The 13,093-nt window shown below is 41.3% G+C and overlaps 1 protein-coding gene across 2 annotated transcripts in view; it reads left to right on the top strand.

Annotated features, from left to right (window-relative positions):
- Positions 1 to 13,093, top strand: part of LOC120557755 (glutamate receptor-interacting protein 2-like) — a 69,316-nt gene that overhangs the window by 48,642 nt on the left and 7,581 nt on the right. The window contains exons 14-20 of one of the 2 annotated variants that reach the window (XM_039798347.1): positions 3,885 to 4,024; positions 4,921 to 5,115; positions 7,494 to 7,650; positions 9,383 to 9,497; positions 9,736 to 9,949; positions 10,538 to 10,743; positions 12,339 to 12,485. In XM_039798347.1, coding sequence (XP_039654281.1) covers positions 3,885 to 4,024; positions 4,921 to 5,115; positions 7,494 to 7,650; positions 9,383 to 9,497; positions 9,736 to 9,949; positions 10,538 to 10,743; positions 12,339 to 12,485 — 1,174 coding nt within the window. Of the gene's footprint in view, positions 1 to 3,884; positions 4,025 to 4,920; positions 5,116 to 7,493; positions 7,651 to 9,382; positions 9,498 to 9,735; positions 9,950 to 10,534; positions 10,744 to 12,338; positions 12,486 to 13,093 lie in introns of both variants that reach the window. The other variant, XM_039798349.1, reaches the window with a different exon arrangement.

Below are 13,093 nucleotides of genomic sequence, written 5' to 3'. Positions count from 1 at the left end.
TATATATAACCTAGATAGATTACAAATAGTCCTGACAGTGAGAACAGTCCGTCCGTCTGTGGACAGATTAATAATTGTCCCCTTTGGTGGCAAAGGGCACTACTGTAGAAGAACAGGGGCCTTTTGTCTTTTGTGTTTGTCCCTTGAGAGCAGTAGCTGATTCAGAAACAACATAGTTACTGAAGATTTGTCAATCCCATTCAAAACACAGGTTTGTGTGGAATGAACGGTGGTGGAATGTAAATGTAACTGTAAAAAGTAAATTTTCTCAAGTACTGTATTTAAGTACAAATGTGAGGTACTTGTATTTTACTTGAGTCTTTTCCTTTCATGCCACTTTCTACTTCTACTCCGCTACATTTCAGAGAGAAATATTGTACTTTTTACTCCACTACATTCATCTGACAGCTTTAGTTACTAGTTACTTTACTTTACAAATTAAGATTTCTGCACAGAATACACATGTAGTTTATAAAAGCTGATGTTTTATTATAAATTAAACTACCCAACAAATATTGGCCTACAAGTCCAGCTGAAAGGATTAGCTGATTGAACACTTAGTTTATGACAGAACTGTTTGGATCGTTTCCAGTTTCTAAAATGTGAGGATTTTTCTGCATTGAGTACTTTTACTTTTAATTCTTGAAGTACATTTTTCTGATGATACTTACATAGTACTTTTAGTTTTAAAACTTGAAGTACATTTTCCTGATAATACTTACATAGTACTGTTACTTAAGGGGGTGGCAGTAGCTCAGTCAGTATGGATTTGTGTTTGGAACCAGAGGTTCGCTGGTTCAAGGACCGAGGTACGGAGTGCGGACTGGTAGCTGGAGAGGTGCCAGTTTACCTCCTGTGCACTGCCAAGGTGCTCTTGAGCAAGGCACTGAACCCCCAACTGCTCGGAGCGCAGTCCAGCAGTCGCAGCCCCCTCTCTTCATTAGTGCATGTATAGGACCTGAGCATGTGTAGGACACGCGCCAGTGTAATGTGTTCTAACAAACAGAGTGAAAATAAATGTAATTTCCCCACTGGGAATCAATAAAAAAGCACAAATTATTAAGAAACATTTTCAATGCAGGACTTTTATTTGACAATTTATTTGTATTTTTACAGTGTGGTATTGGTACTTTTACTAAGTAAAGGATCTGAATACTTCTTCCTTCACTGGAAATTGAATACTTTTTATCCTGTATGCTCAAGATCCATAGAAAGATGAAAAAAAAAAAGATCATTCAGTGTGTTATCATGGCAACACATGCAGAAAATTGAGGCAGATGAAGGTACCACCCTGTTGTTGCCTTATTTAGTCCTCCCGAGCAGTGGGGGTAAAACCTTATTAGGATAAATAATAGAGGTATTCCCCACCAGCAGCTGAGTGTGCAGCAGGTGACATGTGACACCGAGTGATGACCGATGAGATAATAAGAAACATGATGCGGTGCAGAGATGGGATGGCAGCTAGTTTCCACAGCAACAAGACTGAACAGAGGTTGACATAATAGTTTTCCTGAGTCATAATCATCCACTGGCGAATTCAGGTTATGTGCAGCCCACCACACATTTATTTCAAAATAAAATGTCAGCTGGCTCACACGTTATTCCATCAAAACACACCCAGGGAGGCGGCTTACTGCTAATCCTGCTACACTTCCATACACACACACACACACACACACTCTCACAATCTGTGACCCCGTTTCTTGGAGTTTGTGATGCAATTGTTCTATGTCCTGTCCTGTCATCGATAACACACTTTGCCTCAGACCTGTTGGCTAAAAGCACTCTATAAAACGTGGCTCAGCTTGACACAGAAGAAAAAAAGTGCAGGAAAACTCTGCATCTGTGTGGCTCATGGAAAACGTTCCCACTGACCCAGTTTTTCTTTGAGCCATTTGAGTGCGTTGATTTTGTTCAAATCAGCTCAGGTGAATAGAAAACTAAAGAGATAAAATCTAGAACACCTTCTCTTTAGAAAAAAAAATCGCACACATTTCTCTGGCTTCAATCATTTGTGTGTGTGTAGGTTTAAAGCATGTCCATGTGATATATTGGTCCATGAGCATGTTCGAGATAAGAGATTTAAATTAACTACTGTATATCTTTATCAAAGTAGGCCGCAAGATAAAAGACTGTTTCACATTTTAACGCCAGGTCTCATACAGTGGTCAGTGATAGTGGGATTGAAGGGAACCAGTGTTATTCATTCCAGAGTCACTTTGTTGTGACCTTAGACATGTGGTTTTGTTTCAACAGTAAGACTTTTGAATTCAATTCCCAAGCCCAATTCTGATCTGCAAATATTGACTGTGCGGCGCTAAAGCCTAATGTTTCAGCATCTAGTTTGTATCCAATGCGCTTCCCTACATATTAGATTTGTATACAGCTAATTTGCTCTTGCAAATGTGTTTTTATAGGAAATAGTATAAGGTTAGGGATAGATTGGGGTCTTGTTTTCAATATTGAAAACGTTTTTGAGATTCAGAATCACCAAAACAACCAAGCAGGTCTGCCTTGTTTGTACCATCCAAATTTTCTTCGAAACTTGCCATTTTCAGCGTGTAGCTCGCTAGCTGGAAGTTTGCTGTTGTTTCTTGTAGCGAAGGGATTTTGAGAACGGCAACACACAGAGGGCCCTATTTTAACAATCTAAGCGCACGGTGTGAAGTTCCTGGCGGAGGTGCGTTTAGGGCGTTTACGAATCCGCTTTTGCTAGTTTAACGGCGAAAAAAAGGGTCCGTGCACCAGGCGCATGGTTCAAAAGGGTTGTACTTAAGTGTCTTTACTTTAATCATACGTGTGTTTTGGGCGTAACATGAAATAAACCAATCAGAGTGTCATCTCCCATTCCCTTTAAAAGTCAGGTGCGTTTGTACCTTGGCGCATTGCTATTGGGATGGCGCATTTGCTAAGCAGGAAGGAGAGATTTTCAGGAGAAGAAACTGATCTGCTCGTGCGTGAAGTGAAAGCACGCGAGAAGATCATAACATAATACTATTTCACATTGTAATATTTTTATCTTTAATCTTCTGCATGTTTGTGTGCTGCTGTGGCTCCCTGTGTGTGTGTAACAAGCATAGTGTGGGAGCGATGTGCACGAGCCTAGGCGTATTTTACTAATGCGCTGTTAAAATAACAATGAAATGCTGCGCTATTGACTTTAGACCAGGTTTTTGTTGGTCAATGGCGCAATCACTTTCTGCTTCCTCAAGATAGCAATACGCCAAGAATTCACCTGAACACACCTCCCTGGAAGACCAGCACGCCCATGGGCGCAAAGATGGGTGCAGGTGCAATTTGCTATTTAAACGACGCGGGCGCTGGACGGGAAATTGACAACTGCGTCAGTCTTAAACTAGCAAAGCCACTTGTGTTGTGCTTTGCGCTGCTCTGCGCCGGGTGCAAGATAGGAGCAGAAGGTCTGGCGCGTGTTGTCAGGCTTTATACTAGAAATGTATTTCCGTTGATCCAGACTACAGTGACCTTTGATCATATTATCCAATGTAATCTCACGAACGTGTTCATATGATATCATACAAAAAGTATGTGTGTCTTAATCTCAATCTTAATTTGGGACAAATTTGAAAAAACCTTCCCTTAAGGCGTTTCTGAGATATCGCATTCATGAGAATGGGACAAACGGACAACCTGTAAGAAATGTGCTATTGGTGTACTACTGTTTCCCTATAGAACTGATATAAACTGGGATTTTCAAGTAATCATGTCCATCCATTTAACTGTTCCATGTCTTATTTTAACCTGATCTGTCTTTGTAATAGTTTTCTTTGTTCATTCATGGTACTAAATTGTGCATTACGTGTGTCCTCTTACCTGTGTGTGTTGTGTGTGTGTGTGTGTGTGTGTGTGTATGCATGTGTGTCCAGGACAGGGGCTATTCATGTAGGTGATCGGATCCTGGCTATCAACAGCGTCAGTTTAAAAGGCAAACCCCTGAGTGAAGCGATCCACCTGCTGCAGATGGCTGGGGAGACGGTCACCCTCAAGATAAAGAAACAGCTTGATAGTAAGTATGAAAACTGTTAATAGTGACATCCATCAACTTGGTCGTGATGAAACAAAGTGCTATTTATTGTTGTTATATTCTGTGTTCTTGATCCTCACATTTTAGAAACTGGAAACGATCCAAATGGTCAATCAACTAAGTGTTTAATCAGCTAATCATTTCAGCTGGACTTGTAGCCCATTATATTGTTGGGTAGTTTCATTTATAATAAAGCATCCTATTTTATAAACTACATGTGTTTTGTGTGAAAACTAGGGCTGTGCTCGATTGAAGAAATTCTTAGTCGACTAACACTCATTCAATTGTATCGACTAATCGATTAGTTGATTTAATCGACAGATCTGTAAATCTGAGTTTCTCCGCAAAGAGTCATGCAAAAGCATCACTTTAATTCTTGTGTTTACCAGAGATGTGCTCGTACGTTTCTAGGAAATAAGTCATTCAGCATGAAAAAAGCATCAAACATGACTAATCGACTAAAGAAATCTAAGTTGACTAAGACCAAAACGACCGATTAGTCGACTAATCAACTAAGAGGGAGCAAATTAAGATGTTTTCACTAGGGTGAAAACATCTTAATTTGTAAAGTAACTAGTAACTAAAGCTGTCAGATGAATGTAGTGGAGTAAAAACAACAACATTTCTCTCTGAAATGTATAGCGGAGTAGAAGTAGAAAGTGGCATGAAAAGAAAAGACTCAAGTAAAGTACAAGTACCTTAAATTTGTACTTAAGTAGAGTAAATGTTCTTAGTTAAATTCCAGCACTGACCATGTGCCTCTTGTGATGACTTGCAATCAACCATGTCTTGAAAACAGGCTTATTGTCTCAAGATTTCTGTGCCATTTGATGATCATTTCATTAGACAAACCTAATATTGAACTTTTTCTCCCCAAGATGGAGAGGAGAGGAAGGCAGCAGATGCAGAGGACACCACAGAGAATGAGCTCAGTGACCCGGAGGAGGATGATTTGACGGACAGCCAACAGACCAATAAGCTGTCAGAGCTTTATTCCACAACCATACCCAGCGTCGACTCTGCCATGGAGTCGTGGGATGGCTCAGGGATGGACGCCGGCTATGGCAGCCAGGGTAAGCTTTGGATTAAAACATGGAGATGGTGAAAGGCCAGCATGGCCATACACTGCTAAATATATTAAGAGTAGCTCTTAGAAATATTACAAATCCTAAATGGGTATATCCAGTGGTGGAATGTAACAAAGTACATTTACTTGTGAGGTACTTGTACTTTACATTAGTCTTTTCCACTTTCTACTTCTACTCCGCTACATTTCAGAGAGAAATATTATACTTTTTACTCTACTACATTCATCTGACAGCTTTAGTTACTAGTTATTTCACAAAATATTAAAATCTTGGCACACAAAACACATGTATTTTTATAATGTAGATGTTTTATTATGAATTAATACCCAATGATATACAGACCTACAAGTCCAGCTGAAATGATTAGACCATTAAACACTTAGTTGATTTACAGAACTGTTTGGGTCATTTCTAAACTGTGAGGATTTTTCTGCATTGAGTACTTGTAATACTTTAAGTACATTTTCCTGATGATACTTACATACTTATACTTAAGTAACATTTTCAATGCAGTATTGAAAGTATTCTTGTAATCGTGAATTTTTTACAGTGTTGTATTAGTACTTGGATTTGAATACCTCTTGTACCATGCACGTGTTCCTACAAAACAGACTACAAGTATCTAAGAAACGTTTAAGAAAATGGCAGGATCAAAGAATGTGTACTAGAAGGCTGATTCTAAAACCGCTGAGATCAGGTCAAAAGCTTGGTAATTGTTATAAAGATGAAGCACCAAGAACATAGCCTAGAAATCTAGACGCACCCTAGTGGCAGCAAATTTATTTTGTCAGTCTAGGCACTCTCCGTTGGCTTGCGAGCTGGAAAAACCAAACTCTGGTCAGGCCAATCACATCATGTATAGAGTCGGTGGGCTGCTGATGCTGGGAACAGTGGTCTTCTGGAAGACTTGGAGTTAAGCTTTTCTTTGACAAAAGAAAAAAGAACGGCACCCAAGTCATTCTTAAAAAAGGAAGATGTGTTTGGAGTTTTGCCGACCGGATACGGCAAAAGTTTAATCTATCAACTAGCTCCGCTACCTTCTTCGTTGCTCTGCCTGGTTGTAGCGCTATCCTATTACGTGCAGAGGGAATTTCAAAGACAACTGTTTATCCCGCCCCTCGGATTGAGCCCTGTCAATGGTGAGTTCACAGACCCAACATCTTGATGTGGGTCTGGCTTGTCAGGCTACCAAGAACACTTTAACAAAAATAACAATTTAACAAAAATAAATAGCACTTTGTGTCATCACGACCAAGTTGATGGATGTCACTATTAACAGTTTTCATTCTTATTATCAAGCTGTTTCTTTATCTTGAGGGTGACCGTCTCCCCAGCCATCTGCAGCAGGTGGATCGCTTCACTCAGGGGTTTGCCTTTTAAACTGACGCTGTTGATAGCCAGGATCCGATCACCTACATGAATAGCCCCTGTCCTGGACACACATGAACACATAACATACAACACACACACACACACACACACATAAACACACTCCTGATGATACTTACATACTTACTTGTACTATAATTTATTCTGATCTGAAAGTAATAATATAGAATAATCCTATAATGGATGGGCAGTGTAAGCAGCCAGACACGGAAATAAACCATTCATTCATTCATACATACTTTAACTTAAGTAACATTTTCATTGTCATAAAGGTCTTTACACAAGTACAAGGGGACAAGGGAACAGAAAACTGTAAGCCAACACAAACACAGACTAAAATGAATAAAACGTCCACGCTAAATGGAAGGGGGACGGAATTTAATGTCGGCTACTGGCGTAAAACCACATTGTGCAATGTAAAGTTATTTTATGAATGAAATAGATATATTACATACCTGAGGGCCAATTCAGACATTTTTGAATAATTTACAATCCCGTAATTGGCTCCATCTCTTGAAAGCCCGACTGAAGTCGTCTGTCACTTTCCCTTTTAACTTTCAGTAGTTCTTCGTTTAATTTCCTTCTTTTCTGTGATGGTCCTGCCCCAGTATCAGTCATGACTACAGCAGATGACTTTTAAAATAACATTAAAATACAATTAGGTCTATATAAAGAAATCTCCTGCTACTTTTTACCTGGCTGCATACTCACTTTTCCGGTGTTACACCGAAATCTCTGACCCGTCAGAATGTGTTACTGTAGCTACCTGCCGTAAATCATTTTGGGACTTTGCGGGGGAAATCGGACCCGGGCAGAGGCATTAAAGAAAACTATATCAAACTAGTGTTCTTTTCAATGTTAGTCTCGTTTGCTGTTACAGGTCATTTATGATCATCAGATGGAACATTACACAGTTTCAGAAACGTGTTAAATGTAAATGAGCACTTAATCTAGTTCCTCCACTGGTCCTGCAGGTACATACAGCCACCAGGCAGCTGGTATCGCCCTGCACCCCCATGAGTGGCGTAGTGCCAAGCAGCAGCGCAGCACGACGCCTCCTCCTGGACGCCGGAAGAACTACCCATTCAGTGACGGAGGATTCAGTGAGGACGACTGGGACAAACCACCTGGGTAGGACTGAACTTAGTGTTATCTTTTTAACTAGCAGTCTTGTATCCTTTATACTTTTTGCTGGCCATTTTTGAAAACATGCTTTAGACCGACTCACCATGACACAAAAATCCCTTCCGGGGCTGATAAATGGCAGTTTATTTAAAGTGCTCATATTATGCTCATTTTCAGGTTCATAATTGTATTTAGAGGTTATATCAGAATAGGTTTACATGGTTTAATTTTCAAAAAACACCATCTTTTTGTTGTACTGCACATTGCTGCAGCTCCTCTTGTGTTGAGCTCTCTGTTTTAGCTACAGAGTGAGACATCTCACTTCTGTACCATCTTTGTTGGGAGTCGCACATGCGCAGTTGCTAGGTAAGGACTACTAGCCAGTCAGAAGCAGAGTATGAGGGCGTGCCATGCTAGCAGCTAGGCAAGCATTATAACGTGTGTTACAAAGTGAGGCTGGACGACAATAGAGCTGTTTGGAGCAGTTTGTGAACAGTGTTTTTTGGAGATGGTAAGTCCCTTTGGGGTGGACTTTGAGCTTTTTTACTTTGTAAACCTATAACGTGCACAAAAAAGATATATAACACAATAAAGGTGAGAGAAAAAGCCAAATAGCGTAATATGAGCACTTTAAATTGAATTTGATGATGAAATCGCCAACGTCATTTTCATTTCTGTTGTCATTTACAGGTGTAACTGTAAAGTTTAAAGATATACTTTATTGTTTAACATGGAGGTCCGACCTATCTTGTCGTTTCTGCTGTGTTAATTTCCTGTCCTGTTGCTTTGGTAGTAGTCTATATCCGCGACGTTCCACTTCCAGGATTGTTCAGGTGCTGCCGGAAATCCCGCCGGATGTCTTTCATTTCAGCCGGATGTCCTTCTGCTTTTTTTGTGTTGTAATTCTAAACTCCGGTCGATTTCTGAGGACTATGGTTAACTGCTCCTCAGATCTCTGCAGGGTAAATCCAGACAGCTAGCTAGACTATCTGTCCAATCTGAGTTTTCTGTTGCACGACTAAAACAACTTTTAAATGTACACGTTCCACCAAAACAAGTTCCTTCCTGAGGCTATTTTGCAGCGGCACCGTTACTCCGTGCGGGGCTTAGCGCCACCCATGACGATTGTGATTGGTTTAAAGAAATGGCAATAAACCAGAGCACGTTATTCTCCCATCCCGGTTTGCTATGTGGACAAGCCAGGCTTATATAACACTATAATGGGGGGTGGAGAGGAAGGCTGAGGTGTGTGTGTGTGTGTGTGTGTGTGTGTGTGTGTGTGTGTGTGTGTGTGTGTGTGTGTGTGTGTGTGTGTGTGTGTGGGGAGGAGGGGGGTACAAAATCAGCTGCACAGTGGAAGTGAATTAATCTGGTCAGTCGAGGACACTCAGTTTTAAAAGATTACTCATGTTGGATTTAACCGGAACAAATAGCCTTGCCCCGTGCTGACACTGCTCTGTCTTCACACCGGCTTTGTTGATAATGCTTTATTGATTTCTGCATTTAATGTGCTCAATTACGCAGTGCACTTTTGTTCACATTACAATGCAGGAGTCATTGTCAGGTCACGGTACTCTTTTAGTGTAATGTTAAGTGTTGTAGAGAAAAAACACAATTTGCATAATATAGAAGTCATGCAGATTGACCAAGATTGAAATGTTTGTCCAAACGTATCTTTGTCTTGTCTGGTTTGGTGTGTGTGTGCGTGCGTTCGTGCGTGCGTGCGTGTGTACGACAGATTTATCGGCCAACCACCAGACGGTATTCTGTTGGATCCAGATGACAGTTTCTGGTGTCAGGCACTTGAGGATCTGGAGACATGCGGCCAATCAGAACTACTCAGAGAGATAGAGGTCAGTTAGCATGCAAGCATCCACCTACACTACAACTTAAACTGCAGTCCCCTGGATAAAAACAAAAACAAATGGCTTGTTGGATACTATGGCATCAAGCATGGATTCAAACCTTACCCATTTTTATTACTCATCAAACATCGCAAGGCCTTGATGTACCGTAGGCTGCCATCAGTATCACTCACAAAGTAGCAGTTTCAGCTGACGTTTAAGGGTTTTTGTGTTCTGGTTTGTGCAGGCATCCATTATGACAGGAACAGCCATCAGTCTGGGTGTAGACGGCATCAACAAGCCTCCAGCTGAGCCCATACTGAGTCACACCAGGATGAGCCCGTTGCGGAGAAATTCTCTCCTGCACCAGGGAAACCTGCACCACCAGGGTACGCACCTCCACCAGGGCGCCCATCTGCACGAGGAGGGCCACCTGCACGAAGAGGCCCAACTCCACCAAGGTAGTTCCACAGCAGATGTGACAGAGTCATAATACAGGACTGACAAAAGAAAGAAAAAAAACTCCAAAATGTAATACTAATTCTTTCTAATTAACTGAAGAAATGTTTATGTACAAGCATGATGCTGTGTAAAAGTAGTTATTTGTTGAGTGAAAAGGCTTAGGCGGTAGCTAAAGCTTATACATGCCTATCCTCTATTCTTATTGATTAAATCTACCCACCTCGAAGGAAAAAAGAAAATAAAGACACCAAGATATGAGTAAAGAAACAAAAAAGTATTCAAATTTGTAACCCAAAATGTATATTGGCATTGTTCCATAATTGTACCCCAACAATAGAAATACATCTCCTTTAAATCTCTTTGTTTGCTTTTTCAAAAGTAAACCTAAAAATACCTCTTAAATCATATTTAATTTCAGGTATTGAAAAAAAACTGTTTGACAAAGTATGGAAGTGACTTTGAATTAGCCCTGAACATTATCTGCATTATTTTATAATAAAACATATAGAAGTGCTGTTCACTGCATACGGTCTTGTAGAAATAGTTTTAATCTAATTTGTAACTAACCCTTTCATTCCACCCAGAAGCCCACCTGTTCCAGGAGGCCCATTTCAACCACGAGGCCCACCTGCACCAGGGTTCCCACAACCACCAAGACAACCATTCCCCTCTCCTGCACCACGAGCCCAAGCCGAAGGCCTCACTGCGAGTGTCAGAGAGGACGTGGGAGTCTCGTCGGATCAAAGAGGAGATGCAGGGGATTCTGTCCCCAACGCCTTTGGAGCTGCACAAAGTGAGTTCTAACCTCTGTGTCAAGACTGTCTGGATTTATTTGATTTATTTCTTCATTTTTTATTTTATGAAAAGGACAACGCGCATGTTCCAGTGTTAGCCAGCCGGCTAATTTTCAACTGTAGTCCTTTGGCCAGATGTTTTGAGACCAGAGCAACAGAAAGCAGCAACATATTAGTACAGGTTAAAATGCGCAGACACAAGTCAATAAGACACCATGAAGACAGCTAGAGCAACAAAATAAGCTTCCTCAAGACGCCATGCAGAGTGACGGGAGGCAGCAAGACAGTAGTAAAGTTACACATCAACAGTATCCACATTCAGTACATGAAGCCATGCAAGCAACAAAACACAGCCAAGCTACACAGATTAGAGCCATTTTCTTGACCCACGCAACCATGCAAAGCACCCCTGATGGAGATCTTGATACAATATTAAAAGTCGGCGTACAGGTCTAGTTCATCTAGGTTTCAGTGCAGAGCCTTAGCTCGGCTTAATGGAATAGTTTTATATGCTTATATATATATGCTATATGCTTAATATGCTTACCGGTATTGGCTTTCCTGTTGAGAGTTGGATAAAAAGATCGATACCATTCTCATGTCTAGCTTGACAAATCTGTCTGCCTAACACTTCTGTGCAACCTCACGAAGACGACGACATCCTGAACCTTGTTTTTTTTTTACTTTGTGCTGGAAAGTACATCAGGTGAAGTACATCAGTCCTCACCCTGCTGTGGACTTTACTTGAAACTAAACGTGTACAGCCCATGGCCAGAATGAGAAATGCATTTACTATCCTCAGGGAGAAAATACATTAAAGTCTGCTAGATCTGTTTTACTGATGGGCTCATTGGCCATCAGCCAAAATGTTACAACCTCTGAATGGTGTCTCATTAAAAGAGCATACAATATTCATACATCACATAATACTGCCTTTTCATTTTTTTTGTTAACGGATCATTTTTAGCAACACATCTGGCCTGCATAAACCCTCCGACTCGCATTAATCGTTCATCATACTGTATTGTGCAGCTGCTGTTTGTTGGAGAGGCCTGCCTGCATTTAATCATGCTTCAGTAAAATATGTAGCATGGCCATGTGTCTGGGCCCTTTAAGACAACCTGTGCTGCATTTTCTAAAGCATATGTTTTTTTGGATAGATTAATTCAATTCAGTTTCAATTCAATTTTATTTATAGTATCAAATCATAACAAGAGTTATCTCGAGACACTTTACAGATAGAGTAGGTCTAGACCACACTCTATAATTTACAAAGCCCCAACAATTCTAATAATTCCCCAAGAGCAAGCAATGCGACAGTGGCGAGGAAAAACGCCCTATTAGGAAGAAACCTGGGACAGACCCAGGCTCTTGGTAGGCGGTGTCTGACGGTGCCGGTTGGGGATGTGATGAATAGTGGCAAATAATAGTCACTTTAAAGATAATGGAATATTAATGCTTATTAAATTATTAAAGATTAATGCTTTACTCTGAGCCACACACAGCCACTGCTTTCCATTCACATTTAAACTTGGGTTACTCTGAACTTAGAGTCAAAAGATTCAACCGCCCGTCCTCGTGTCGTCTTGCGTAGGTAACGGTGGTAAAGGACCCAGAGATCGACGACTTTGGCTTCAGCGTGTCCGACGGCTTCTTGGAGAAAGGAGTTTACGTCAACATGATCAGACCTGACGGACCAGCTGACCGAGCCGGGCTCAAACCCTACGACAGGATCCTGCAGGTAACGATAACCACGATTATCCACTGGACGCGTCTGTGCTGCGTTTTGTTTCGTCCTCTGTCGTGTGCCATACCACACCGGGAGCGTCTTGCCTGCCCGACTCGCAGATGTAATTATCTCTACAAGTACTTTTCAGAACAATCGTGTGTTTATTAAGCTACCTTCCACTCCTGTAGCACTCCTGTAATTAAACTCCATGCCTTTTCTGGTTTTGTCTTGATAAAAAAGATCTGTGGTGTCTGTTACGTTTTTCCACTTCCAAGATGAATCTCTCGTCGTCCCTGGTGTTGTAGAGGAGACATAAACGTTTCACTTTCTATAATAGACCGAAAATAGACCTGGCGTGTAGCTTTAGCGGAGCGGAGAGCCGCTTCACGCACGCTTCTGGGACGCGCCGCGGCTGGTGGAATATCAAGCACTGACTTGAATGGCTGCGATTGCTCACGGGGGTGGCGCGGGCGCCTCTGGAACACCAACGCGGCCAGTGGAAAATAGGTAGGGGTTCTAATTTAATGTCTGAGGGTGATAACATCCATATGTGGGCCACAGTTTGGACCTCAAAGCCCTTTCATACATTGTCCCAATGTTATGACAAGGCAGCAGGACAA

The sequence above is a fragment of the Perca fluviatilis genome, chromosome 4 (genome assembly GCF_010015445.1).
Source record: "Perca fluviatilis chromosome 4, GENO_Pfluv_1.0, whole genome shotgun sequence".
Classification (NCBI taxonomy): Eukaryota; Metazoa; Chordata; class Actinopteri; order Perciformes; family Percidae; genus Perca; species Perca fluviatilis.
This window is presented reverse-complemented; position numbering and strand designations above follow the sequence as displayed.